Source organism: Salvelinus alpinus, chromosome 17, assembly GCF_045679555.1.
Source record: "Salvelinus alpinus chromosome 17, SLU_Salpinus.1, whole genome shotgun sequence".
In the NCBI taxonomy this organism is placed as follows: domain Eukaryota; kingdom Metazoa; phylum Chordata; class Actinopteri; order Salmoniformes; family Salmonidae; genus Salvelinus; species Salvelinus alpinus.
In genome coordinates this window covers 32,060,449-32,088,273 of record NC_092102.1, presented here as the reverse complement: position 1 = coordinate 32,088,273, position 27,825 = coordinate 32,060,449, and the positions used below count along the sequence as shown (strand labels likewise).

At 42.9% G+C, this 27,825-nt stretch overlaps 2 protein-coding genes across 3 annotated transcripts in view; both read left to right on the top strand.

Moving 5' to 3' along the window:
* Positions 1-10,088, top strand: part of LOC139542780 (opioid growth factor receptor-like protein 1) — a 49,072-nt gene extending 38,984 nt beyond the window's left edge. For both annotated transcript variants that reach the window (XM_071348607.1, XM_071348606.1), the window contains exons 5-7: positions 6,004-6,070; positions 6,298-6,446; positions 6,657-10,088. In XM_071348607.1, the coding sequence (XP_071204708.1) occupies positions 6,004-6,070; positions 6,298-6,446; positions 6,657-7,764 (1,324 nt within the window). In that variant the 3' untranslated portion in view covers positions 7,765-10,088. The remainder of the gene's footprint in view (positions 1-6,003; positions 6,071-6,297; positions 6,447-6,656) is intronic.
* Positions 10,089-10,414: 326 nt separating this feature from the next.
* Positions 10,415-27,825, top strand: part of LOC139542779 (collagen alpha-3(IX) chain-like) — a 25,832-nt gene continuing 8,421 nt past the window's right edge. Inside the window, exons 1-24 of the mRNA XM_071348605.1 lie at positions 10,415-10,962; positions 12,181-12,249; positions 15,415-15,450; positions 15,553-15,624; positions 16,057-16,110; positions 18,128-18,163; positions 18,473-18,496; positions 18,695-18,748; positions 19,380-19,433; positions 19,691-19,732; positions 19,870-19,926; positions 20,179-20,232; positions 20,336-20,389; positions 20,583-20,636; positions 20,780-20,833; positions 20,996-21,049; positions 21,251-21,304; positions 21,382-21,435; positions 22,237-22,290; positions 22,707-22,751; positions 25,659-25,712; positions 25,850-25,903; positions 26,727-26,780; positions 26,882-26,953. Coding sequence (XP_071204706.1) covers positions 10,897-10,962; positions 12,181-12,249; positions 15,415-15,450; positions 15,553-15,624; positions 16,057-16,110; positions 18,128-18,163; positions 18,473-18,496; positions 18,695-18,748; positions 19,380-19,433; positions 19,691-19,732; positions 19,870-19,926; positions 20,179-20,232; positions 20,336-20,389; positions 20,583-20,636; positions 20,780-20,833; positions 20,996-21,049; positions 21,251-21,304; positions 21,382-21,435; positions 22,237-22,290; positions 22,707-22,751; positions 25,659-25,712; positions 25,850-25,903; positions 26,727-26,780; positions 26,882-26,953 — 1,275 coding nt within the window. The 5' untranslated portion in view covers positions 10,415-10,896. The remainder of the gene's footprint in view (positions 10,963-12,180; positions 12,250-15,414; positions 15,451-15,552; positions 15,625-16,056; positions 16,111-18,127; positions 18,164-18,472; positions 18,497-18,694; positions 18,749-19,379; positions 19,434-19,690; positions 19,733-19,869; positions 19,927-20,178; positions 20,233-20,335; positions 20,390-20,582; positions 20,637-20,779; positions 20,834-20,995; positions 21,050-21,250; positions 21,305-21,381; positions 21,436-22,236; positions 22,291-22,706; positions 22,752-25,658; positions 25,713-25,849; positions 25,904-26,726; positions 26,781-26,881; positions 26,954-27,825) is intronic.

The window sequence follows — 27,825 nt, the reverse complement described above, 5'->3', positions numbered from 1 at the left end:
CACAGGTACACCTCCAATTGACTCAAATTATGTCATTTAGCCTAAAAGAAGCTTCTAAAGCCATGACATCATTTTCTGGAATTTTCCAAGCTGTTTAAAGGCACAGTCATCTTAGTGTATGTAACCTTCTGACCCACTGGAATTGTGATACAGTGAAATAATATCTGTAAACAATTGTTGGGAAAATGACTTGTCATGCACAAAGTAGATGTCCTAACCGACTTGCCAAAACTAAAGAAATTTGTGGAGTGGTTGAAAAATGAGTTTTAATGACTCCAACCTAAGTGTATGTGAACTTCCAACTTCAACTGTACATACACATGGATCTTGTGTTGTAGATATGTGGTAGGGGCCTGAGGGCAAACAGTGTGTTGTGAAATATGTTTATGAATGTATTGTAATGTTTTTAAATTTGTATAACTGCCTTAATTTTGCCGGACCCCAGGAAGAGTAGCTGCTTCCTCGGTAGCAGCTAATGGGGATCCATAATAAATACAAAGCTCTTACAATATTCAATGATGACATTCCTCTGAAAAATGTTATAGGCTACGTGTGCACCACCAAGTCAGAACGGTAGGCTAAGTTATGAGGGGGGGAAAGGGACCAAATTATTATGGTGAGGCACATGGGCTACTAGTATTACTTTCTTAGCTACAGTATACATATCTCCCTGGCATATTACAAGACATTTTTGGACTCAACTTGCTGTGCTCACTTGAACAGGAAGATGGCGTGGCCGTCCTTCTTGTGGGCAAAATTTGTCATCAGTCTGGCATTTTCTGGATTTATGGTGCTTTCAAGACAACTGGGAACTCTGGGGAGGGAGACAAGGTTGAATCATAACGTCAAAGCTCTAGAAAGAGGCCTGAGTGCCCTACTTGGAATTCCGAGTTGGATGACCATTCAAAACATATTTTCCAAGTCGGAGCTCTTTTTTTTCTTCAAGTTCCCAGTTGTCTTGAACTCCACTGAAGTCTGAGATTCCCGAGTTGCCAGTTGTTTTGAACGTGGCAGATGCTGGATTCACAGCATAGCCAATGTATTTAACTTTTTCTGGGCCATGGTGTTGCATGTGAATGTTTATCCCTTTAAGCTTGGAAAAGAGACCCTTAAACCCAGACTTGGACCACATACCCACTCCACTGAATAGCAGGCTAGTGAGTTGCTTTGCAACACTTGCAGTTTTGAGATTTCCAACTTGTTGTGTAATGTCTATAGCCGATGAGCACCGATACGTTTTATCTATAATTTCTCTTCATATGACAAGGCTTGAAAAGGATTTGCCAGTAGATTGTCGACTTGATTCATGATGATGACTGCTCGCTAGCTGAGATTTTGAAAGTATGATAACATGATCAGTCCAATCAAAGCTACGGTAGATATAACATGATTTGACACCATTGTTATCTGTGGCCTATGACCTTGATCCTTCTTGGAGGGGCACTTCTAATGTAAGGTAATGGCAGCACCCAAGGGACTTGAATTTTCGAACTCTCCCTGTAGATTTTGCGGTGACGTAGTGTCCCTATGAGTGACAGAACACTGAGCCAATCAGGGCGCAACTAGAGAACATTACCAACCCCTACGCTCTGTATTTTCCGCTGGCTGCCCCACCACCACAGAAAGCACTGAGCTAGGCTGAAACACCTGCATTTTGGAGCTGCCTTACTCAAGAAAGCAAAAAAGAGACCATGTTTGTATGCGACTTTATTAACTCAATTTTTATTTTACATATCAGTTTGCAAATTATGTGACACGTATTAATGCCAAAATAACATGCAAAATAGGCAACAACAAATGTTTTTATACATACAAGTCAAAAGTTTGGACATATACTCATTCAAGGGTTTTTCTTTATTTTTACTACTTTCACTATTATTCTACAATATAGAAGAAATAAACTATGAAATACCACATGGAATCATGTAGTAACCAAAGAAGTGTTACACTTTTATATTTTGGGGGCTCCCAAGTGGTGCAGCAGTCTAAGGCTGCACCACTCTCAGTGCTAGATGCGTCACTACAGGCCTTGGTTCGATCCTGGGCTGTATCACAACCGGCCGTGATCGGGAGTCCCATAGGGCGGCGCACAATTGGCCCAGTGTCGTCCGGGTTAGGGGAGGGTTTGGCTGGGGTAGGCCGTCATTGTAAAATAAGAATTTGTTCTTACCCGACTTGCCTAGTAAAATAAATAAACAAATCCAAATGTATTTTAGATTCTTCAAAGTAGCCACCCTTTGCCTTGATGACAGCTTTGCGCACTCTTGGCATTCTCTCAAACAGCTTCATGAGGTAGTCACCTGGAATGCATTTCAATTAACAGGTGTTCTTTCCTTATTGCGTTTGAGCCAATCAGTTGTGTTATGACGACAAGGTATGGGGTGGTATACAGAAGATAGGCCTATTTTTGGTAAAAGACCAAGTCCATATTATGGCAAGAACTGCTCAAATAAGCAAAGAGAAATGACAGTCCATCATTGCTTTAAGACATGAAGGTCAGTCAATGCGGAACATTTCAAGGACTTTGAAAGTTTCTTCAAGTGCAGTCGCAAAAAACAAGCATTATGATGAAACGGGTACTCATGAGGACCGCCACAGGAAAGGAAGAGTCAACTCTACTGCAGAAGATAAGTTCATTAGAGTTAACTGCACCTCAGAAATTGCATCCCAATTAAATGCTTCAGAGTTCAAGTAACAGACACATCTCAACTTCAACTGTTCAGAGGAGACTGCTTGAATCATGCCTTCATGGTCGAATTGCTGCAAAGAAACCACTACTAAAGGACACTAATAAGAAGAGACTTGCTTGGGCCAAGAAACACAAGCAATGGACATTAGTGGCAGGTAGCCTAGTGGTTAGAGCGTTGGGCCAGTAACCGAAAGGTTGCTGGATCAAATCCCTGAGCTGACAAGGTAAAAATCTGTCGTTCTGCCCCTGAACAAGTCAGTTAACCCACTGTTCCCCAATAGGCTGTCATTGTAAATAAGAATTTGTTCTTAACTGACTTGCTTAGTTAAATAAAGGTTACATTTTTAAAAAAATAGACTGGTGGAAATGTGTCCTTTGGTCTGGAGTCCAAATTGGATGTTTTTGTTTCCAACCGCCGTGTCTTTGTGACGTGGGGTGAACAGATGATCTCCGCATGTGTATTTCCCACCGTGAAGCATGGAGGAGGAGGTGTTATGGTGTGGGGGTGCTTTGCTGGTGACACTGTCTGATTTATTTAGAATTCAAGGCACACTTAACCAGCATGGCTAACACCGCATTCTGTAGTGATAATTCATCCCATCTGGTTTGCACTTAGTCCCACTCATTTGTTTTTCAAGAGGACAGTGATTCAACACACCTCCAGGCTGTGTAAGGGCTATTTGATCAAGGAGGAGAGTGATGCATCAAATGACCTGTTCTCCACAATCACCTGACCTCAACCCAATTGAGATAGTTTGGGATGAGTTGGATGGTAGAGTGAAGGAAAAACAGCCAACAAGTGCTCAGCATATGTGGGAACGCCTTCAAGACTGTTGTCAAAAGTTTGGACGCCTACTCATTTCATTTTTTTTTTTTTGTACTATTTTCTACATTGTTGGATAATGGTGAAGACATCAAAACTATGCAATAATGCATATAGAATCATGTAGTAACCAAAAAAGTGTTAAACAAATCAAAATATATTTTAGATTCTTCAAAGTAGCCACACTTTGCGTTGATGACAACTTTGCACACTCTTGGCATTCTCTCAACCAGCTTCATGAGGAATTATTTTCCAACAGTCTTGAAAGAGTTCCCACATGCTGAGCACTTGTTGGCTGCTTTTCCTTCACTCTGCCATCCAATTCATCCCAAACCATCTCATATATATATATATATATATATATACTGCTCAAAAAAATAAAGGGAACACTAAAATAACACATCCTAGATCTGAATGAATGAAATATTCTTATTAAATACTTTTTTCTTTACATAGTTGAATGTGCTGACAACAAAATCACACACAAATTATCAATGGAAATCAAATTTATCAACCCATGGAGGTCTGGATTTGGAGTCACACTCAAAATTAAAGTGGAAAACCACACTACAGGCTGATCCAAATTTGATGTAATGTCCTTAAAACAAGTCAAAATGAGGCTCAGTAGTGTGTGGCCTCCACGTGCCTGTATGACCTCCCTACAACGTCTGGGCATGCTCCTGATGAGGTGGCGGATGGTCTCCTGAGGGATCTCCTCCCAGACCTGGACTAAAGCATCCGCCAACTCCTGGACAGTCTGTGGTGCAACGTGGCGTTGGTGGATGGAGCGAGACACGATGTCCCAGATGTGCTCAATTGGATTCAGGTCTGGGGAACGGGCGGGCCAGTCCATAGCATCAATGCCTTCCTCTTGCAGGAACTGCTGACACACTCCAGCCACATGAGGTCTAGCATTGTCTTGCATTAGGAGGAACCCTGGGCCAACCGCACCAGCATATGGTCTCACAAGGGGTCTGAGGATCTCATCTCGGTACCTAATGGCAGTCAGGCTACCTCTGGCGAGCACATGGAGGGCTGTGCGGCCCCCCAAAGAAATGCCACCCCACACCATGACTGACCCACCGCCAAACCGGTCATGTTGGAGCATGTTGCAGGCAGCAGAACGTTCTCCACGGCGTCTCCAGACTCTGTCACGTCTGTCACATGTGCGTGTGAACCTGCTTTCATCTGTGAAGAGCACAGGGCGCCAGTGGCAAATTTGCCAATCTTGGTGTTCTCTGGCAAATGCCAAACGTCCTGCACGGTGTTGGGCTGTAAGCACGTCGGGCCCTCATACCACCCTCATGGAGTCTGTTTCTGACCGTTTGAGCAGACACATGCACATTTGTGGCCTGCTGGAGGTCATTTTGCAGGGCTCTGGCAGTGCTCCTCCTTGCACAAAGGCGGAGGTAGCGGTCTTGCTGCTGGGTTGTTGCCCTCCTACGGCCTCCTCCACGTCTCCTGATGTACTGGCCTGTCTCCTGGTAGCGCCTCCATGCTCTGGACACTACGCTGACAGACACAGCAAACCTTCTTGCCACAGCTCGCATTGATGTGCCATCCTGGATGAGCTGCACTACCTGAGCCACTTGTGTGGGTTGTAGACTCCGTCTCATGCTACCACTAGAGTGAAAGCACCGCCAGCATTCAAAAGTGACCAAAACATCAGCCAGGAAGCATAGGAACTGAGAAGTGGTCTGTGGTCACCACCTGCAGAACCACTCCTTTATTGGGGGTGTCTTGCTAATTGCCTATAATTTCCACCTTTTGTCTATTCCATTTGCACAACAGCATGTGAAATTTATTGTCAATCAGTGTTGCTTCCTAAGTGGACAGTTTGATTTCACAGAAGTGTGATTGACTTGGAGTTACATTGTGTTGTTTAAGTGTTCCCTTTATTTTTTTGAGCAGTATATATATATATACACACATATATTTGTAATAATGACAATTACAACAATACTGAATGAACAATGAACACTTTTATTTTCACTTAATATAATACATAAAATCTATTTAGTCTCAAATAAATAATGAAACATGCTCAATTTGGTTTAAATAATGCAAAAACAGTGTTGGAGAAGAAAGTAAAAGTGCAATATGTGCCATGTAAAAAAGCTAACATTTAAGTTCATTGCTCAGAACATATGAAAGCTGGTGGTTCAATATTCCCAATTAAGAAGTTTTAGGTTGTAGTTATTATAGGAATTATGACGCGTTGACTATTTCTCTCTATACCTAGGACATTTCTAGGTGACCCCAAACTTTTGAAAGGTAGTGTGTATATATGTGTGTGTGTGTGTATATATATATATATATATATATAGTTATTTTGTGTTACTCTGTTTATTTAGTAAATATTTTCTTAACTGCATTGTTGGTTAAGGGCTTGTAAGTAAGCATTTCACGGTAAGCTGTTTTATTCGGCACATGTGACAAATACAATTTTTATATGTAGCCATCTCAAGTTATAATTCACTGTTGCTCTCAGGTTGTTTCCACTGCGGGAGCCAGGAGTGAACTACATGGCCTCTGAGCTCACCAAGAAGGAGATTCAGGTGAGTGCTTCACCATAATGTTTTGCTTGATCTTTGTGGTGTATTAGGGGCACATCAATGCTCCTTTCTCAAAATGAGTTGTTTAATGAAATCGTAAGCATAGGGTGACTTGTCGAAGGACTCCCTTGGGTCCAGTAAGCAGATGAAACTTTGATATGAATGGAGCTTCTCCATCAAAGCGATGATTATAATCTGATCTCTGTGCTCTTGTCCCACTGTGTAATCAGGCCTTCCGGGAGAGTGAGGAGGCCAAGAACAGGCTGGTAGAGTCCTACGAGCTCATGCTGCGGTTCTATGGCATGCAGCTGGTCAACAAAGACACAGGCGAAGTCAAACGTGCCGACAACTGGAAGGAACGCTTCGCCAACCTTGAACGGTGAGTTGCTGAAGTCATGTCTTGGCCAACTTTACAGGGTGTGGTTTCTTGGGGCCATGTTGAAACACTTATGACCATTCTTGGTCCAATTTCTAAATGAGAAACATTAATTTATTTGTCTTAGTAGTAGGTGGTGTTCAGTGTGTGAATAGGGGTCCTCCATCTAAATATTGGTTGTGTTTGCTCTTGTTTTGCCCCCTCCCACCACAGGAACATGCACAATAACCTCCGCATCACGCGCATCCTGAAGAGCCTGGGGGAGCTAGGCTTTGAGCATTACCAGAGCCCACTGGTGCGCTTTTTCCTGGAGGAGACGCTGGTCAAAAATAACCTGAGTAGCATCAAGCGCAGCGTGTTTGACTACTTCCTGTTTGCAGTGCGCGACAAGCAGAAGCGCAAAGAGCTGCTGCGCTACGCCTTCCAGCACTTCGAGCCCAAGGACAAGTTTGTGTGGTGCCCCCGAAAGATCCAGAAACAGCTGGAGAAGGGAAACGGAGAGGGAGTGGAGGAGGGCTGCCCGCGAGCCAAGGCTAGAGGAGGAGAGGCAGGGGGAGCTGAGAAGGAAGAAAATGATGTCACGGAGGAGGTGACAGAGACGGCCAAGTTGACTGATGAAGCAGTGAGTAGTGACCGAGATAAGCAGGCCGAGGGGTCTTCTGTTGATCCTCCTGGGCTAGCGGTCTCCTCAGAGGACTCTGAACCGCTGGGAAACAGGAACTGTAATGATACTGACAATGTTGACATGGACCATTCAGGCAGCCCTGAGTCTGTTAAAGGAGACCACAGTATGAAGGAAGGACTCAAAGAGAACAGTCAAGCCAAGGACAGCGTCCAGAACTCAGTCAATGTCAAGCCAGCGGCATCTGAAATGGAGTCTGAGAAGTTGGCGCAACCGACCAAGAAGAAAAGGGAAGGTCACAAGGGCGTGCCTAGCAACAGGCGGGAGGAAGGCATGGTTGTCCCCAACCACCACCACCACTACAATCAGGTGAGCCTGTCCGTGACATCATCCCACAAAGTCAAGACTGATGATCCCAAAAAGGATTCGCCCAAAAAGGATTCGCCCAAGAAGAATTTGACCAAAAAGGATTCCCCCAAAAAGCACTTGCCATCAGACTCCTCAGAACGAGGTGAAAAACACCCAAGGACTGACTTGAGTGATGTGACTGATAACAAAGCAGTGCCAGTGGATGGGGAGAACACAGAGAAAGCTTTAAAGGGACAGACAAATGTAAAAGAAGTGAAAAATGAAGTGGAGGTGATGGATGTGGAATCCACCTACCAGCTAAGTTCAGACCAAGACATGGGATCTTCCTGAAGGAAGGAAGGAAGGAAGGAAGGAAGGAAGGAAGGAAGGAAGGAAGGAAGGAAGGAAGGAAGGAAGGAAGGAAGGAAGGAAGGAAGGAAGGAAGGAAGGAAGGAAGGAAGGAAGGAAGGAAGGAAGGAAGGAAGGAAGGAAGGAAGGAAGGAATCTGAGGCAGACTAAAGGGACATATGTTCACTTGTGTACATTTATGGCCAATCCCAAAATTGACTCCATCAGATAACATAGGTATAAGCCATATGGTAAAAGCTCCATATTGCTGTCTAATACTGTAGGCCAAATGGAATTCTCTGCATATTGCTTACACTTTTCCAATCCTCTCAGAATGGCATACGTTCTGATTTCTACAGAAATTCCTAGGATGTAGGGTCTGGGTGGTTTCCACTGATTTTTAACAGTACATTTTTCAGGCTGTATTATATTTACATCTCCTGTCCTCAGTGTTCACATTCAAGTGGGTATGTTATTTTTGTTGGTATGGATTACTGAATTTATTTGTTCACATGTCTGAAATTGTGTTGTGAAGGGGATTATGGTAATGATGGCAAAATCAGTTCTCCATGGTTGATACTGCAAGTAGTTAGGAGCTTTGTACTGAGGAGATTGATAAGGAAAGTCTAACATTGAAATTGAAATGATTAATTCCATATCATACAGTGAAATGTTGCTTGCTTGTTACAACTTTAGTTGTTTTGCACAGGGGGAAAAAATACATTTGGAAATCTACTTTGTATCTAGTATGATGTATCATGTGTCCTTGTTCAGACGACATTGTTTAATTTTTTTACTGAAAGCCCATACTGTGGAATGGGAACTGTAATTGTAATGTCATTTGTTTATTTCAAGAATGTTGCACAATTTTTATTTTGAGTATGAGAGGTATGATCTATAGATGACTGCCAAAAAAAGAAAATAACATTTGACTGGTTGATTGTATTGTCTTCTTGGCAGTATTGGAATAATGAGACGTAGCTATTTGGTAAAACAACTTTTGCTTTGTTGGATGATATGTCATCAATAGGATGTGGGTGTACTTTCCTTATGTTCTGGAGCATATTTGTATTGATTGTTTAATTGTTTATTTTTCTAATGTATTATATGATTTGATTTGATTGATTGATTTGCCAGATGCCTTTTTACTCAGGAAACCCCTGTGGGAGATGGTAAACAGCATTTCTTCCATCTCCGAGGTTATGTATGAGACATAACCACGTTTGCATGCTAGTAAAAAGAAAAATCAAGACCGCTTTGATGGAAACAGGAACTTTCGGTGCAAGTTTGTTCGACATTGTAGTATCCTTAAAGGCTTTTTAGAATTACGACTCATGAGACTTACGTACGGTTTAGTCTTTAATTTTAACTTAGATTTTACATTATCTTATGCACCTGGCTTAAACTACCTGAAGCTTTCTTAATCATAGTTAAATAGGCAGACATAGGAAATAGCTACGGATAGCGGGAAGCAAACCCCCGTCTTGAGTCAATACTGCCATCTATTGGTAAACATAAATATACCAGGTTACTACAGACATGGTGGCATCTTTTTTGTCTAAAATTAATTATGCGAGATATGGCGGCGGAAACCATCATATCGAAGTAAACTAGGAGACACACGATCATATGCTGTGTGATCCTCCCACAATGACTCAGGAAACCATGCAGTTTGTGAAATAATTTGATGAACTTCACAGGGTGGTGAAAGTGCACGTTGATGAGCTTGATGCTAATTTCCAATAGATATCGAGGGCCTTATTCTGGTGACATGATGATCGACACTTGACTCCAGTTTGGTGTTTCCACCAAACTGAATTGTTGCGCATTAAAATCAGTGCGTGATGACATTGCACACAAAATGTACTTTCACTAAAAGGAAAACTCCATTGTTGATATAGTCCCAAAATGTTTTGCATGTCAGCAATCAAGTTGTCAAGATACAAAATACAGCCATATGATGCTGGGTTTTGCAGCATTTGATGCAAAATGCATCGTAGTGTATTTTGACAGTTTCTTTATGCAGAATTTTTTAATATTCGCATGAAAATCTGTCACCAATTGGATGGCATTTCTTCCATCTCTGAGATTGTTTGGGTCATCTTTGTTTTTCACCCTGGTGAAGATTTTGTCATGAATTCCATTTTAAAATATTAGGCAAATGAATTAACCTATTAATTGTACATGTATTGAAATTGTGTATAGAAAGGGTTAATGAAATATACTCCACTTGGGTGGGGTGAGGGATGGAATTTCAGATTCCTTTGTCCATGCAACCTCAACTACCCTTTTCCTGTTAAATAACAAAATAAAGATTGTGCAACTTATTTGTTTTCATTTTTTTTCTAGAATTATGAAGTTCTTCATATTCCAACCTTGGTTTTGTCTGAATACTGTACTATGCTAACAGCTGAGGAGAAGTGTAGTGCAGTGGCATGGATACTGTCAAAATGGTGAATGTATTCAGAGTAGGCTTGCTTATCCAATGTGCTACCTGGTATGATAATGAGGCAGTCTTTAAGTTCAAACTGAAGTTGCATGTTGGTGGAAGGGAAGCTTAGTTGTGGACCAAGGAAGGGTCAGTCCTCCCAGGAGTCTCTGATTTCAGGTCCAATACGTTCCAAAACCTAGTGTAGCTTCTGCCCTATGGGTGCGTACTTCATGTTGCTCTCAATGGTTTGGATATGGTGTAGCTCCTCTAGGCGGGTGAAGTTTCCACCATTTTGCTTTCACCTACCCAAACATTTTACATCTGCACAACTTGGAGATAAGATTGTAGAGGTCGGTTTCGGATTGGGCAGTAGTGCCCCCATATACAGTCATTGGCCCCCATGGATTTGCAAGAAAGTTTTAGCGCTTTTTCTGGCTCAGAAGTCGTACCCCTCTACCCCGCTCTCCCCTCCATCAATCGTCCCCACCCCTCCCTCATCCCTCTCTACAGTACGACTGAGCTCAGCCCCTTCGGCTGGAGGCTCGGGTTTATCTGGAATCAACGTCAAAGCCATTCAGGAGCCGCGCGCTGTAAAGTGAAGGAGCGGTCTGTCACGAAACCTGGGGGAGAGCGAGCGATAAGGCCTGGGAACGGGGCTTGACTTTTACCGCGTAAACTCGGATTTGAGTGGCAAGCGGGGAGCCATGGTTATGTTTTCAGCTCTCGGGCTGCTCTTGCTGTGCCAGCTTTTGACATCATCTACAGCCCAGGTAAGTGGTGGCTTTGGGGCGCCCGTTATCAATCCATGCCTACTGTTTTCATCCGCTACCCTGTGTTCGAAGTAGCTACTTTGTAAACTGCCTGATGTATTTAGAGGCATTTGATAACTAGCATGAGGTTATTCTCATTCAGTTCCTAATTTCTGCCTTAGCTACCCTTTGGGTGTAAATGTGACCGTCTAACCCTTCCATAGTAATTAGGCTACCTGTAAGGCAGCTACCTGCACGTTTGTTAGGCTATTCACCATCGATTTTGACATAAACAGTTGACCCAGTTTTAGATAGCGGTGATATATAGACGATTTCGTTTATGTTCCTACGTTTGTATTTGTTTTATAAGGTTGTAGCCTATATAAAGTGTCGATTGAAGCAATGCGGTCAAATTGTACAGATAAAGCAAACTCACTATCCGTTTGTTTATTTAATCGTACACAGGTGTCCGTGAAGGACTGTCTTTGCAGTAATTCTTTTTCATTTACTTGCACGTTTCTGGAGTCGGGGTTATGTTTTCCTTGAGGTTGAGGAATGCAGAACCTGGAGACCAGTGGCCTGTGCACAATGACACCTTTGTTCATTCAGCCGTGCTCCTGGGAAGCTCTAGGAAAAACGAAAGCTTATTTTTTCCAGTCTTATATTAAATACACTCTTTGTATGAATTATTTGTGATATGTTCATCCTTTTATTACACTTAAATTATGAGTTTGACCCCATGATTTATTCGCACTGTCTGTGCGTAATTTTGGGCATTTCTGCGCCAGGGCGCATGGTTGTTTAACGGTTATTTGATTCGCATAGCTTTGGCATCATATTTTGTAGTACATATTAATATTTTTCACATTCTTACAACAGAATCAGGGAAATGTATGTTTACGTTGTTGTAGTTTATTGTTTAGGAGATTAAGAGAAATGCATTATAACCTTGCCTACTGCAACCTGCAAAATGTGACCATTTATTTGTGTTCTGAATAATGATGCACGATCAATTCACACTTATTCGACCACTTTCAAAGCATTTTAGGCTTCTTGGTTGTTGGTGGTGTAATTGTATCCTGTCTGTTTTCATCCTTAATGCGCACATTCCTTCCATGTCCATTTTAACAGTAGCCTAGACATAAGCAGTTTGATTTTAGGCCATTTATAGCATGATGATCACTGTTTTCCGGGAATTTTTGTTGTATTGATTTTTGAGGTCATGGTTTTGTGTTGCAGAGACCCGGTCCACGAGGAGCAGTCGGGCCACCAGGACCCCCGGGACCCGATGGAAAGGATGGCACTGATGTGAGTTAGCCAGACACCGATGCATGTTGGGTTCTCTTATTGGTTTTGAGACCACTACCACTGTAAGGTAGTGGAGTGTTGTAGTAGAGCAGGGGTTTGCCATCCAATTACTGATTTAAGTTGTCGTCGTGGCTGAGGCAATCAAGAAACTTGTCACTTTAGCACTTTCTTGTCACAACGAATTTTAACAGTTACAGTGAGGGAAAAAAGTATTTGATCCCCTGCTGATTTTGTACGTTTGCCTACTGACAAAGAAGTGATCAGTCTATAATTTTAATGGTAGGTTTATTTGAACAGTGAGAGACAGAATAACAACAAAAAAATCCAGAAAAACGCATGTCAAAAACGTTATAAATTGATTTGCATTTTAATGAGGGAAATAAGTATTTGACCCCCTCTCAATCAGAAAGATTTCTGGCTCCCAGGTGTCTTTCATACAGGTAACGAGCTGAGATTAGGAGCACACTCTTAAAGGGAGTGCTCCTAATCTCAGTTTCTTACCTGTATAAAAGACACCTGTCCACAGAAGCAATCAATCAATCAGATTCCAAACTCTCCACCATGGCCAAGACCAAAGAGCTCTCCAAGGATGTCAGGGACAAGATTGTAGATCTACACAAGGCTGGAATGGGCTACAAGACCATTGCCAAGCAGCTTGGTGAGAAGGTGACAACAGTTGGTGCGATTATTCGCAAATGGAAGAAACACAAAAGAACTGTCAAACTCCCTTGGCCTAGGGCTCCATGCAAGATCTCACCTCGTGGAGTTGCAATGATCATGAGAATGGTGAGGAGTCAGCCCAGAACTACACAGGAGGATCTTGTCAATGATCTCAAGGCAGCTGGGACCATAGTCACCAAGAAAACAATTGGTAACACACTACGCCGTGAAGGACTGAAATCCTGCAGCGCCCGCAAGGTCCCCCTGCTCAAGAAAGCACATATACATGCCCGTCTGAAGTTTGCCAATGAACATCTGAATGATTCAGAGGACAACTGGGTGAACGTGTTGTGGTCAGATGAGACCAAAATTGAGTTCTTTGGCATCAACTCAACTTGCCGTGTTTGGAGGAGGAGGAATGCTGCCTATGACCCCAAGAAACCATCCCCACCGTCAAACATGGCGGTGGAAACATTATGCTTTGGGGGTGTTTTTCTGCTAAGGGGACAGGACAACTTCACCGCATCAAAGGGACAATGGACGGGGCCATGTACCGTCAAATCTTGGGTGAAAACCTCCTTCCCTCAGCCAGGGTATTGAAAATGGGTTGTGGATGGGTATTCCAGCATGACAATGACCCAAAACACACGGCCAAGGCAACAAAGGAGTGGCTCAAGAAAAAGCACATTAAGGTCCTGGAGTGGCCTAGCCAGTCTCCAGACCTTAATCCCATAGAAAATCTGTGGAGGGAGCTGAAGGTTCGAGTTGCCAAACGTCAGTCTCGAAACCTTAATGACTTGAAGAAGATCTGCAAAGAGGAGTGGGACAAAATCTCTCCTGAGATGTGTGCAAACCTGGTGGCCAACTACAAGAAACATCTGACCTCTGTGATTGCCAACAAGGGTTTTGCCACCAAGTACTAAGTCATGTTTTGCAGAGGGGTCAAATACTTATTTCCCTCATTAAAATGCAAATCAATTTATAAAATTTTTGACATGCGTTTTTCTGGATTTTTTTGTTGATATTCTGTCTCTCACTGTTCAAATAAACCTACCATTAAAATTACAGACTGATAATTTCTTTGTCAGTGGGCAAACGTACAAAATCAGCAGGGGATCAAATACTTTTTTCCCTCACTGTACCTACGTGGATCTACAGTACATTGAGCTTTATGCCAATTTTTTATAGGGAAGGTGTTGTCTTTGATCCTGATAATAATCAAAGTCGTTTTTAAGTTTCTACAATTTCTTAGGGGAAAAAGAGAAAAATTAGTTTATCAAATGGACTGAAAATCCAAGTATGACTGATATTCTTTTTCTAATCAAGGTTGATCAAGTTGTTTAAATTTCCCATCATTGATAGCGGTGTTTCAATATGGCTCTTGCAGTAAAATTGTGGTCAAATGCTCTCTAGTAATCCAGTTTATAACATATTGACTCCTCACACTGAGAGTCAAATCCCTGTGCCACAGGTATTTATTTGGTAATCACTAAACACTCTGCACACAGGCCTCCTATTGGCCAGACGACAGCCGATGACCCATCAGAGCCAATCATGACAGATATGGGAAAAGCCATAAATCGCAACTTAAACCAGACATCAAGTCCATATCTATACTATATGTTAGAGGGGAAATTGGATTATGTGCTTTAAAACAAAAATAACTTCTACAAAAATGTCATATGTTACCAGAGCTTGCAACTTTACTGATCATAACAGAAATTCCATAAATTTGATATACATACTGTATCTTTGTCTATCAATTTTGTCTATTATATTTTATGTCTATTAGATTTTGGGGATTGAATACTTGTGTTGCTTTGGTGGAGTAAAGTCAATTCACCACAGCTTGGAAGACCAGCCAGCCATACAGAGTACCCATTCATTCATACTCTACGAGAGCATCTAAAGTTACCCCTCACACCTCCTCCCCCTCCACTTCCCTACCCCCTGTCCAAACCAACTGGAGGCTTTCATCATGTGACCACTCTGCTCCGTCAGGTCCATTTTAGCACTGTTTATTTCTCCCCATTGCCCATTGAGAGATTTAGGGCAGAGGGTAACTACAACCAACTGTGGGTTAAAGCACTTCATACACCCAGTCTGTCTATCACTGGTAGCCATTCCATGTATAGCTCTAGGGTGGGTTTCATTTCAGTCATGTTTCGATTGAACTTTTATGAGAAGAAAAATGGCCAGAAGGATGTACATATTTCACAACTTTCTGCTGAAATGGTGTTAGTCTTTAAACACACACGCATGTGCGTACACACACACACACACACACACACACACACACACACACACACACACACACACACACACACACACACACACACACACACAGTAATTGAGTAACATTTGTAACTGGATTTGTATTAACAGACAACTTATTTAAGAGCATGGTATGTTCAAAATCTGTCAAATTTTCCAGACTGAAATCAAAGGCAGATGCCTCTTAAACGTGTCCTTTTGGAATTTTATGTTGTTTCTTTTGATTGACAGGGCAAAGATGGCCCGGCTGGACTTTCAGGAAAAGCTGTGAGTGTAACAACAGAACAGAGCCTTTTACAACAAAGGATCAACAACCCAATTGTGTAGGGGGTGTGATTATTATAACACTGAGCTGTCCCAATGTTTCAGGGACCCAAGGGGAAAGCAGGGGGAGCAGGTGGACCAGGGAACCCAGGCCTGCCTGGCCTCCCTGGGGTGGACGTAAGTGACCCGTAGAAACTCACACACACACACATAAACACGGGTCCTGTTATAGATGCGTAAAAGATTGGCTGAATTGCTGTAGAACCTATTAGATAAACAGTAGTTTGAGCCTATTGATCTCAAGCTGTAGTCCTTGACAGTTGCTTAGACTGCTTCCCAGTTGTCAGTGTATCTCATTGTATAATGAACTACCTGGAGTCGACTGATTTGGATTGAACCGATATTTACCTGCATTCATGCATGCAGAGCGAGTAACCTGTCCTCTAGAACAAGTGTGAGCAATTGGCTCATAGCTACCTCTTGTTAGAGAACTTGATAAGAACATATGTCTGCCATCTATCTAAACAGTTGAATTTAGCAATTTACATGTAAGAAATAGCACAATATAATGTCTAATAATGTTTCCATGATGTTGTGATTCTTCCTCAGGGATTGACAGGTGCTGATGGGCCTGCTGGGAAAGACGGTCCTCCGGGGGAGGTGGTAAGTGAAGTGCCTCTCCGGGTTCCTGGCTGTTTGCCTCTGGATGTGCCCCATTGACTTTAATGACCTCTTCAACTGAAGACTGCCCCTCTGGGCAGTTAAGTGTATATTTCAATCACCCACAACAACAACAAAAAACACACACAGAGATACAGGTACAGAGTGACAAAGTCAATAACCATTCGAGGTTCTTCAGTTTGCTCAGTTTATGAAAACACATACAGAGAGCTGGTGTTGTGACCTTAGGCTGAGGAAGGTACCATTCTTTCCTCTATGTATCATTACTGTATGACCCTCCAGAATAGAGAGAAAGGGGGTTAGTTACAGTGTGCTTCTTGGAGAGACCTTGGTGGGCTAAAGCTGGTACCTACTCAGGCCTCTGTTTTCTCCCTGTCGGGACGGATTTGTCGAACAGGCTCTGGCCCTTTGTGGGAATGTTTTTAATGAGAGATCGGGTGATTCTGAGTCAGATTTATCTGCCGCTGGCCGCTGCTTCCCTAATCCCACCCGGAATGCGAAAAGCTTCCCACCAAACCGGCCCAGACTGTAGGAAATAGAGGGATCTGCAGCTTGGTTGCTATTGGAAAAAATGAATACTGTTAGCCTCAGAGGAAGGCATGAAAGTACTACACTAATGTTATCTAGCACCACAGGACTGGTTATGGTTAAGTGTTGGGAGTTATGCATTAAATAGTAGGTTAAAGGATGTTAAAAATATTCTGTGATTACAACTTGAAGGGTGTAAATGGCTCCACTGTCAAGGTGGAGGCAGCCCTCTGCAATTCAACTAATTAGTTCCACTAATCAGGATGTCTGACTGCCTAATTACCTGGATTAAATGTGCCGTGCTGCAATTGGTTTAAACCCTGTCTGATATTTCCTGGCTAACATCCATGTACTAATGGGATGAAGGTTGACAAGCTTGGGCGTTCTCTCCCTCCCCCTGAGGAATATGGACTGAAACTCTTTTCACAGAAGAACTCCCTTTCTATGTCAAGACATATCGACCATCTCCCCAAAACATTCACTAGATAATGAGATGCACCGATGCTTTTTGATACCCATATGCAGCGTCTTTACTGCTTAGAGTAGGGAAGGATAGTTGTATATTTTTATTGTTAAATCCAAGTAATTCATGTGTGCTTTGTTGTAGCAGTGAAGACTTCAGTCTCACTTTGCACAAAGGTTAGTGTAGTTTCATGGACCTTAGTTCAAATCAAGCAGATAACCTTAGAGATACTGAGAATAACAGTAAAGAGAGGAAAAGGGAAAACTAACCACCATACATTACATTCCATACATCACAGGAGACATACAGGCGTGTGGCTGTATGTGTGTGCATATGCGTGCGTATGTGTACAGGTGCATGAGTGATGTGACTATACATGTGAGTGTGTGCAAGTGTCTTACTGTGTGTGTGTGTTAGTATGTGCAGTTGTACACCGGTCTATACTCATCAAATGAAAAGTCAGCAGACACAGGGTGGAATGCAGTGTGGGTTGCTGTGACACCACTGTGTTAAGTCTGATTGTAAGACTTTTTCTCCCTCACACCACACAGACACTCCAAACACAGCTGAGATCGAGTGGGGTTGAGGAGAACAGAGGAGGGGTTGGAGGGTAAAGGAGGGGGTGCAAGGGGAAACAGGGAGGGGGGAATGAAAGTGTGGACAGGAAAAGCTAAATAAAATAAGGAAAGCATCGGATGGAGTGGGGGTGGTGCATCTTTATTAGGCTGAGTGGCTGAGTGTCACTGAAGCACAGGGTCTGTTGTTTATAATAATGTAATAATTGTAAATGTTTCTCACCTATGTGGACCAAGGCAGTTGCTCTAGTTTTGGCACACTGATACATGACTCAATGCGGACACATGTCATCCCCTCCCAAAGTTCTCGAAACAATTTTGGCGCAAGAACATTGGAACTAATGTTTTAGGTTTTTAACCTAGTTCTCGCCTAGTCTCATGTTTCATTTTATCTGTTGAAGTCGTCTGAGGGGTTGTCTCTGTGTTTCTACAGGGCGACGCTGGACCTTCCGGGCCAGGTGGACCTCCTGTAAGTACTGTTACATCTTCCACCACTGTTACATGCCATCAACGTCACCTATATCAGAACACCCCCTCACCTGTCCACATTCATAACCTCTATTACACCCCTCATCTGTCTACAGCTAAATCCATAACTAGGGCCCAGAGTGTTTCCTGTCTACAGCTAAACCCATAACTAGGGCCCAGAGTGTTTCCAGGTTAGGTCACATGGCCAAGAAACATGCTGGGCCCTACCTACAAGACACACACCGATGTGGGAGTGTACACAAACTGATGTGTATGTATGTCTTAATATGCCTTTCCCTGTCTTCCATAGGGCAGAGGGAGACCAGGAGCTCCAGTGAGTACAGATGATTATAAACAGTTTTCTTATGTTGTCACTTTGCATGTATGTGTGTGTGTGTGGATCTTTTTGCATGTATATGTGTGTCTTATTACACATTTATGCATGTGTTTGCGTGCATGAATGCTTGCGTGCGTAAATGCTTGCGTGTATGTGTGTGTGTGCTCTCACCTAACCCATTTCTATTGTTTCCAGGGGCCACCTGGAGCCAATGGGCTTGAGGGCGGAATCGGGCCACAGGGACCAGCGGTGAGTGAAGACCAATTAATTAATCAATCCCGATTTTAAGAAAGATGTACAACAGACAGAAAACAGGGAAATATACACTTAACCAATTGTGTAATACGCTCTTTGACTGCCGCTACTGGATATCTAGTGGACTCACTGCTAATTCATGATTAAGTAATCAAGTTGGCGAGTTAACTGTTTAACCACTGAATGACAAACAAAGTCTGCAGAAGCAGGATCACTCCAGGACCAAGGCTAGAGACCTCTGACAGACAGGCATGTCTCTTCATTCCAATCCTTTTTAAATAAACCTCTGCTAGAATCAACCAACAATGACCGTTTACAGTAGTCAAGGGGGGGAATCAGAATGTCCATGAGTGGAGGGGGTCCTGTTAGTGGGCTACCCCAGCATAAGGTCTCCTCTCTGTGGGGAGAGGCCCCTGGAGAGAGAACTAGGACTGATTGGAGTGATCATGATTTCAGTTGAGTTTCTTATCGGAGTCGCTGACCAGGGGTGCAGCAAGGAAGAGTCAGCTTTGATTTCGTTTAACATGATGAGGGTAAGGGCAATGTGACTCTATGCACTGATTTTGTGCAGTTTATATGCAAATGAATCCTGTTGATTGACCTGTGTGTTCTCTCTCTCTCCCAGGGCCCTGAGGGTCTTCCAGGATTATCCGGGCCTCCCGGCCCTGATGGACCACCAGTAAGAACAGAACATCCACATTATCTGCTGATTTTTCACATTAGTGAAATCCCCCATTGTCATTGTTTTAGCTGCCATCAGTCAGTGCATCCATGTACTACCACCTAGTGGATTTCTAGAGCATAATTGCAGTTTTCACAAGGAATGGAGATGAATGTCCTCAGATGTGGGGTGAAGAAATGCTTTAAGAAAGAAAGGTGGAAATGTTACTCATTCATTTATATATCAATCTAAATGTCATTCTCTACCTTTCTAAGGGTCTTCCTGGGGCTCTCCCTGATGGCAGTGGAGATCTGTTGGTAAGTGTCAGAATGTTTTTTTAGAACCAACACATTTAAGGACATGAACCCTGTACTGTACTGATTGCTATGCACAACATTGAACAGCAGTGTGACATTATTTTTACTACATGCAGTGTTGTCTGTCCCCTTTATAGTGTCCTGCCATCTGTCCTCCTGGCCCCTCTGGCCCTCCAGGAATGCCTGGATTCAAGGTGGGTACAGGACATTGTCGCCACAGATAAAACAATGAGCCAGATATTTCACCGTATGTATAAATGTGAAGCATCCGGTTGGCGTTTCCATCACTCACTACCAAACGTGACAGCAAAACTAACTGTTTTGCAGTTAGTTTAACTCTCCCATCATCTACCCCTCTGTCTTTCTCTATATCTCACCATCCATCTCTAAATATGTATGCCTTGCTTCTTCTGTCTTTCCTTTCATCATTCCCTCTCTTTATTTAGGGTCACACAGGGCACAAAGGAGATAAGGGAGAGCTCGGGAAAGATGGAGAGAAGGTGAGATCAGAGTTGAAAGAGTAAAAATCAGAGTATGTGACTAGTCTGAAGTCTTTATCCAGATGTTAACTATGTGTTGTTAACTGTGTGTCCTCTCTCCCAGGGTAATGCTGGCCCACCTGGTCCTCCAGGGATTCCCGGCACTGTCGGCCTGCAGGTGAGTTTTGTCACCTAATGTGGTTCAAAACACGGCCATTTCTATCTGTTGGCTGTCCGTTTACATTGTTGATTCCTTTCTGCCTTAGCCCTGATGTGTGAATGCTATGCATTGTTGAATGTTCTGATAGGTTCTGATGGTGATTATGATTGATTCTGCTGGTCCCTAACCATCCTGTGCTGTTGTTTCCCAGGGTCCTCGTGGTTTGAGGGGACTTCAGGGCCCAATGGGGGCAGTAGGAGACAGGGTGAGTACCACGCCTCTGAAGATCTTTGTCACAGATCTCTGGAATTTACCGACCAGCACTTCAATGGGCTGCAGTGGAAACTTGATGTGCTCTCAGTTTTCCTGATTAAAATGCATTATCTCTCTTTATCTCTCTCTTTTTAGGGTTTACCAGGTTTCCGAGGCAAACCTGGTACTGCTGGCATCATCGGCAAGACAGTGAGTCTCTCCTTGTTTGTACTGTCTGTTGAGGAGTGTATAACTCATACTGCACAAGTTATACACTGCTCACTTCGGTGCTGATCTTTATGTCATTGTGTTAGATGTCTGCCATTGGTCCCATCAATAAAAAGCTCTGTGTGTGTCATTTGATAATTCCAGGGTGATGCTGGAGAGAAAGGACCAGAGGGATTTAGAGGGCCAAAGGGAGAGATTGTGAGTAAATAATACACATATACATTTTTATATACATTTATATTTGCATGTCTGATAACTCTCATTTCTAATCAAACAGCAGACTAAACAGTCATATGATGGTAAATGGTGTGAGTACAGGGGATTTTAAAGGATCTAATGTTGTGCTACAAACGGTTCATTGCAGGTACTGTAACATTGTTTCTCATCATTTCTCAACAGGGCAAAATTGGTCCAAAGGGAGTTTCTGGCGGAGCAGGACCCAAAGGGGAGCCCGTAAGTCTTAAAATACAAATCTCTATTGATAACAGATATCTTGGACCCCTGACCAACAGTGTTTCTCTCTCCTGCAGGGCATCCCCGGCAGAGACGGGAAAGATGGCACCCAGGGACTGGATGGCGAGAAGGTAAAGTGGCACCCTTTTCTCCCAACATGCTCTCTGCTCTCTTTCCCATGAGTCCACAGTGAGGGTGTGGCTGATATATTTTACCAGGTTAGTCTCATTGAGATTATCAATCTATTTTACAAGAGAGACATGGCCAAAATAGCGGCACACAAAGTTGCAAACACACTTATAACATAAAACACAAAGCACTATAGTTTTAAAAACATAAATGTACACAGCAAGATGGTTTGGGAAAGTGTAGTGCAACTACAGATGTAGGATTTTAATTTGAGCCAGTTTGCTACATCAGGAAGATAATCTTCCTGCAGCAACAGGAAATGTGAATTATTATGTGGATTATAATTAATGGACATTTTTGTAGGGGTTGATCCATGTTCATTATGGCAAATCAAGTCAGACATTTTTTAAGTTTAAATGATTAACTTTAGAAGACTTTTTAAACATCGAATACACTAAAATTCTCAGCAACAAAAAAGTTATCAAATTAAGATCCTACATATGTAGGGGTCAAAACATTGACAGCCCACCCACTTAATTTTCTATCATAATGTTTATCCTACTGTAGCATTAAACTCATTAAAAGGGACGAGCTCCTGTAAGTTCAGGACCTTTTGAAGCTTGTTCCAAGTGGAAGGGGCAGAAAACTGGAAAGCTTTTTTTCCCTAGTTCTGTACGAGCATTAAGAACAACCAACAAAACACAGTCATGTGGACGCAGGCGATAGCTTCACATTGTCCAGCAGACAAATGAAAACTATCAATTTTTTTATGACATAGTGACAGTGTTTCTCTGCATTGCCAGGGCGACACTGGAAGGAATGGGGTACCCGGTGAGAAAGGACCCAACGGCCTTCCTGTGAGTATCGAGCATTACATTATCTAGCGTCCCACTGTGTAGGGTTAGTTGGCCATTATCTGTTAGTGTCCCACTGTACCTCCTACTGGGAGATGCCCTTGCACACTCTGATTCTCTTACACACTCTAATGACTACACAGACAGAGATGCTTTCCATTTTGTTAGTACCTCTGTACTCTGTATGGATTTTCATTTCCAATAGGCACTATAGACATTCTCACATCTCAAATAGACAACAGTTAGTGCCTCTATGCTCTGCAGTAAAGAACACAGTATAGATTTCTTTACAGTCTACTCTGTCCTAACTAGCCCTTAACTTTGTCTCCCACCTTGTGTTAACCAGTCCCGAGTCCCATGGCATCATATTACTACTGTGGACACTACTCCAGAATCATGTTTCTATGTCTGTATTTCAGGGTTTACAAGGAAAGGCTGGCGCAAAGGGCGCCAAAGGAGGAGTTGTGAGTATGGCAACAATGCATAACTAAGTCATGAAGACAGTGATTTCATAAAGACAGGGATATGATGTATACAATGAGACCATAAAGAGAAGGATATCATAGTTATAACAGAGCGATGTCACAATCAGTGGGTGTCAAACAGGCAACACAAATGCCTAGAAGTACCTAATAATGTCCATTAGTCCACACTGTGACAGCTATGAATAAACAGTGACGTCAAAAAGATTGTGGCACAGCATACAGACAGTGATGTCATATATCCAATGATGTCATATGCACATAATCCAGATAGGTATGTCATAAAGACTCATAGCAACGTCATACAGGCGTGCCATATCATTGGTCATGTCAGAAATGTTTTGTGATGTCATAAAGCCAGTGATGTCACATTGATATTGTGTAATGAAAGGATGGAATCATACTGAAAAATAGGGGTAGGGTTAGGGTTGTAGTGAATCAAAGGACCATGAATGTAATAAGAAACCTTAGGTGCTGGCTTAAGGCCGGTAGCAACCACTTTAGAATTTCCGGTCAGAACAAGGATGATGCGGATGTCCAGGTTAATGGGAGTTTAATGGAAGAAGATGTCCACATTTACACACACATCTGACCACTCATGGTTCAGAAACTGAGAATCATGTCCAGTGAGAACTGACTATGTGGTCGTTTAGATGCACACATAATTAAACATCAGACATGCAGGGATTCAGTCCAAAGGAGAAAAAGTTCAGCCGGAGGAAAAACTTTAGAAGTGCTCATTGGGATGGGGAAAGCACGTTTCTGACCACACAGCGTGCTGGGGTCGTAGACTAACTGAAACTGAAGTCCCAGGAATCAAGGCCACTGATAAGCTGAAGGAGATGTGGTGATAATTATTTGGTGTGACATTGACCAATAAGACACTAACAAAAGTGGGAGTCCTCTGAATGGGAGACTAAGCTTCCCGACTAGAACTAACCATAAAAGATGGCTAGAATCAGCTGACTGAAGCTGGATGTTTTAACACATACAGCTAATGATGTCACAACTGATATCATAGGATCAGAGAAACAGCCAGTGATGTCATAATCAGTGATGTCATAAATATGTACAGGGATGTCATACAGCCAGTGATGTCACAAATTGTATCATACAATCAGGGAAACCATACAGACAGTGATGTCACAAATTACATCACACTTTCAGGAAAAATACAGTGGGGAGAACAAGTATTTGATACACTGCCGATTTTGCAGGTTTTCCTACTTACAAAGCATGTAGAGGTCTGTAATTTTTATCATAGGTACACTTCAACTGTGAGAGACGGAATCTAAAACAAAAATCCAGAAAATCACATTGTATGATTTTTAAGTAATTAATTAGCATTTTATTGCATGACATAAGTATTTGATACATCAGAAAAGCAGAACTTAATATTTGGTACAGAAACCTTTGTTTGCAATTACAGAGATCATACGTTTCCTGTAGTTCTTGACTAGGTTTGCACACACTGCAGCAGGGATTTTGGCCCACTCCTCCCTACAGATCTTCTCCAGATCCTTCAGGTTTCGGGGCTGTCGCTGGGCAATACGGACGTTCAGCTCCCTCCAAAGATTTTCTATTGGGTTCAGGTCTGGAGACTGGCTAGGCCACTCCAGGACCTTGAGATGCTTCTTACGGAGCCACTCCTTAGTTGCCATGGCTGTGTGCTTCGTGTCGTTGTCATGCTGGAAGACCCAGCCACGACCCATCTTCAATGCTCTTACTGAGGGAAGGAGGTTGTTGGCCAAGATCTCGCGATACATGGCCAAATCCATCCTCCCCTCAATACGGTGCAGTCGTCCTGTCCCCTTTGCAGAAAAGCATCCCCAAAGAATGATGTTTCCACCTCCATGCTTCACGGTTGGGATGGTGTTCTTGGGGTTGTACTCATACTTCTTCTTCCTCCAAACACGGTGAGTGGAGTTAGACCAAAAAGCTCTATTTTTGTCTCATCAGACCACATGACCTTCTCCCATTCCTCCTCTGGATCATCCAGATGGTCATTGGCAAACTTCAGACAGGCCTGGACATGCACTGGCTTAAGCAGGGGGACCTTGCGTGCGCTGCAGGATTTTAATGCATGACGGCGTAGTGTGTTACTAATGGTTTTCTTTGAGACTGTGGTCCCAGCTCTCTTCAGGTCATTGACCAGGTCCTGCCGTGTAGTTCTGGGCTGATCCCTCACCTTCCTCATGATCATTGATGCCCCACGAGGTGAAATCTTGCATGGAGCCCCAGACCGAGGGTGATTGACCGTCATCTTGAACTTCTTCCATTTTCTAATAATTGCGCCAACAGTTGTTTCCTTCTCACCAAGCTGCTTGCCTATTGTCCTGTAGCCCATCCCAGCCTTGTGCAGGTCTACAATTTTATCCCTGATGTCCTTACACAGCTCTCTGGTCTTGGCCATTGTGGAGAGGTTGGAATCTGTTTGATTGAGTGTGTGGACAGGTGTCTTTTATACAGGTAACGAGTTCAAACAGGTGCAGTTAATACAGGTAATGAGTGGAGAACAGGAGGGCTTCTTAAAGAAAAACTAACAGGTCTGTGAGAGCCGGAATTCTTACTGGTTGGTAGGTGATCAAATACTTATGTCATGCAATAAAATGCAAATTAATTATTTAAAAATCATACAATGTGATTTTCTGGATTTTTGTTTTAGATTCCGTCTCTCACAGTTGAAGTGTACCTATGATAAAAATTACAGACCTCTACATGCTTTGTAAGTAGGAAAACCTGCAAAATCGGCAGTGTATCAAATACTTGTTCTCCCCACTGTATATAGACAGTGATGTCATAAATGATATCATACAATCAGATGAACCATTTAGCCAATTGCAGTAAAGATGATAAGCCACCACATAACCATTCCCCTTTCCTTCCCAGGGTGACCCAGGAGAGATGGGGGAGGCAGGGCCATCTGGAGAGCCAGGTATTCCTGTATGTATCTGATGGGCTTCTGGGGCACTTGTGGGGTATTTCAGGGGTTTCTGTGTTGTAGGTCATTTTGTTACAATGCAGTCATGGTGTATCAGCTCCTCTCACCTGCCTGCACCATCATCTGACTCCTCCCACAGGGCGACATTGGTATCCCAGGAGAGAGGGGCGAGGCGGGACCCAGAGGAGTGGCTGTAAGTAGTCTAGGTCAAAGTTCAATACTATGGAAACGTGGCAGCATCCACCTGTTAAGATGCCAGTGGGTAGAATGGAGCCATACACCAATCAGAATAGTAGTCAACATAGCATTAGAACACATGGTTAAAACAGACTCCTGGTAGGAAAAATCTGTTTCATATCTTCATGGGGCTATATTTGACGATTGAGAGGATAAAGATGAAAACTTCCACTTATTAGTTAAATGATAAAACACAATAGTTTGTGATTAACTAGGAGACTGTTGCATAGTAACGTACAACATGTTCTTACACCCATGGGGAAATGTAGTCTCATACCACCCCATTATACAGCTATTCTCCTCCAGTGAGATGGAGGCAGTAGGGAAGATGGGAATGTATGAAATAGGGATGGAGGAAAGAGGGTCAGAGAGACAGAGGGGTCTTTGTCTTTGGTTCCCCATCAGAACCCTAGAGGGAGGGAATGCAGGATACAGCCTTGGGTCTAAAGCCAGGTGGCACTTCCCCATCACAGCTGGGTGCAGTGTCACTTTCAAAGCATTCCTTAGATAAGACATAACTCAAACACAAGTGATTTTATCAACTTCTACACAAATTATGACTCTTGTGCCTCTTTCATAACACACAACCGCAATATCCTCCTCTTTCAAAGTTATAAACACAATCATGTCCTGCTTTATTGGAGTCTCATAAAGGCAAGGTTTGATAATATTGGATGAGGGAATGCAGGTCTGTGTCACAGGTCAGGCTAAGATTTACTTCCATTGTCTTTAGGCCCTCGTGTACTTCCTATTGTGCTAACATGATGTGCGTTTCCTAGGGGGGCGTCGGACCAGTGGGCAACATCGGGGTTCAGGGCAGCAAAGGCTTCCAGGTCAGTAGCATGATAGGATACGGAATGAGATGTCCCACCAAATATCAATTGAATGATTGAGTGTTGGAGTGTTCTTATGGTGTCTATGTCATGTTCAACAGGGAATAAAGGGGGCTCTTGGTGACCCTGGCCTTCCCGGACCAACCGGGATTCGCGGCGGATTTGGTGAGAGGGTGAGTGTGACTCCGAACAGAATGCTTGCTGGACAAAGACCTCTCTGAAGTGACCAAAAGTGGTGTCCACCCCAGGGATTTGAACCGCTCACCATGTGGTTCCAAGCCCAAACATCCCTATCAACTACACTGATGTCCTTGTGTGAATAAACAAGGTCTTTTATTTGTAGCTATGCCTTTTAAAACGGATTAGAACTATTGACCAACTGACCCCATGTTAATGAGTCCATCCACTGGAGACATTTCTGTCAATGAAAATCTCTTAACTAGAGAGCCTTTTAACACACGACCAACACACACACACACACACACACACACACACACACACACACACACACACACACACACACACACACACACACACACACACACACACACACACACACAGACAGAGAACATGTTAGGGCATGATTGTTAAGACTGCATTTACACACAAACACCAACTGGACTTTGAAAGACAAAAATATTCCCCAGAAGGCATCCCCCCACCACTCCTAGTCCAATACTTACATTTGAAGTCAGAAGTTTACATACACTTAGGTTGGAGTCATTAAAACTCGATTTTCAACCACTCCACAAATTTCTTGTTCACAAACTATAGTTTTGGCAAGTCGGTTAGGGCATCTACTTTGTGCATGACACAAGTAATTTTTCCAACAATTGTTTACAGACAGATTATTTCACTTATAATTCACTGTATCACAATTCCAGTGGGTCAGAAGTTTACATACACTAAGTAGACTGTGCCTTTAAACAGCTTGGAAAATTCCAGAAAATGATGTCATGGCTTCTGATAGGCTAATTGACATAATTTGAGTCAATTGGAGGTGTACCTGTGGATGTATTTCAAGGCCTACCTTCAAACTCAGTGC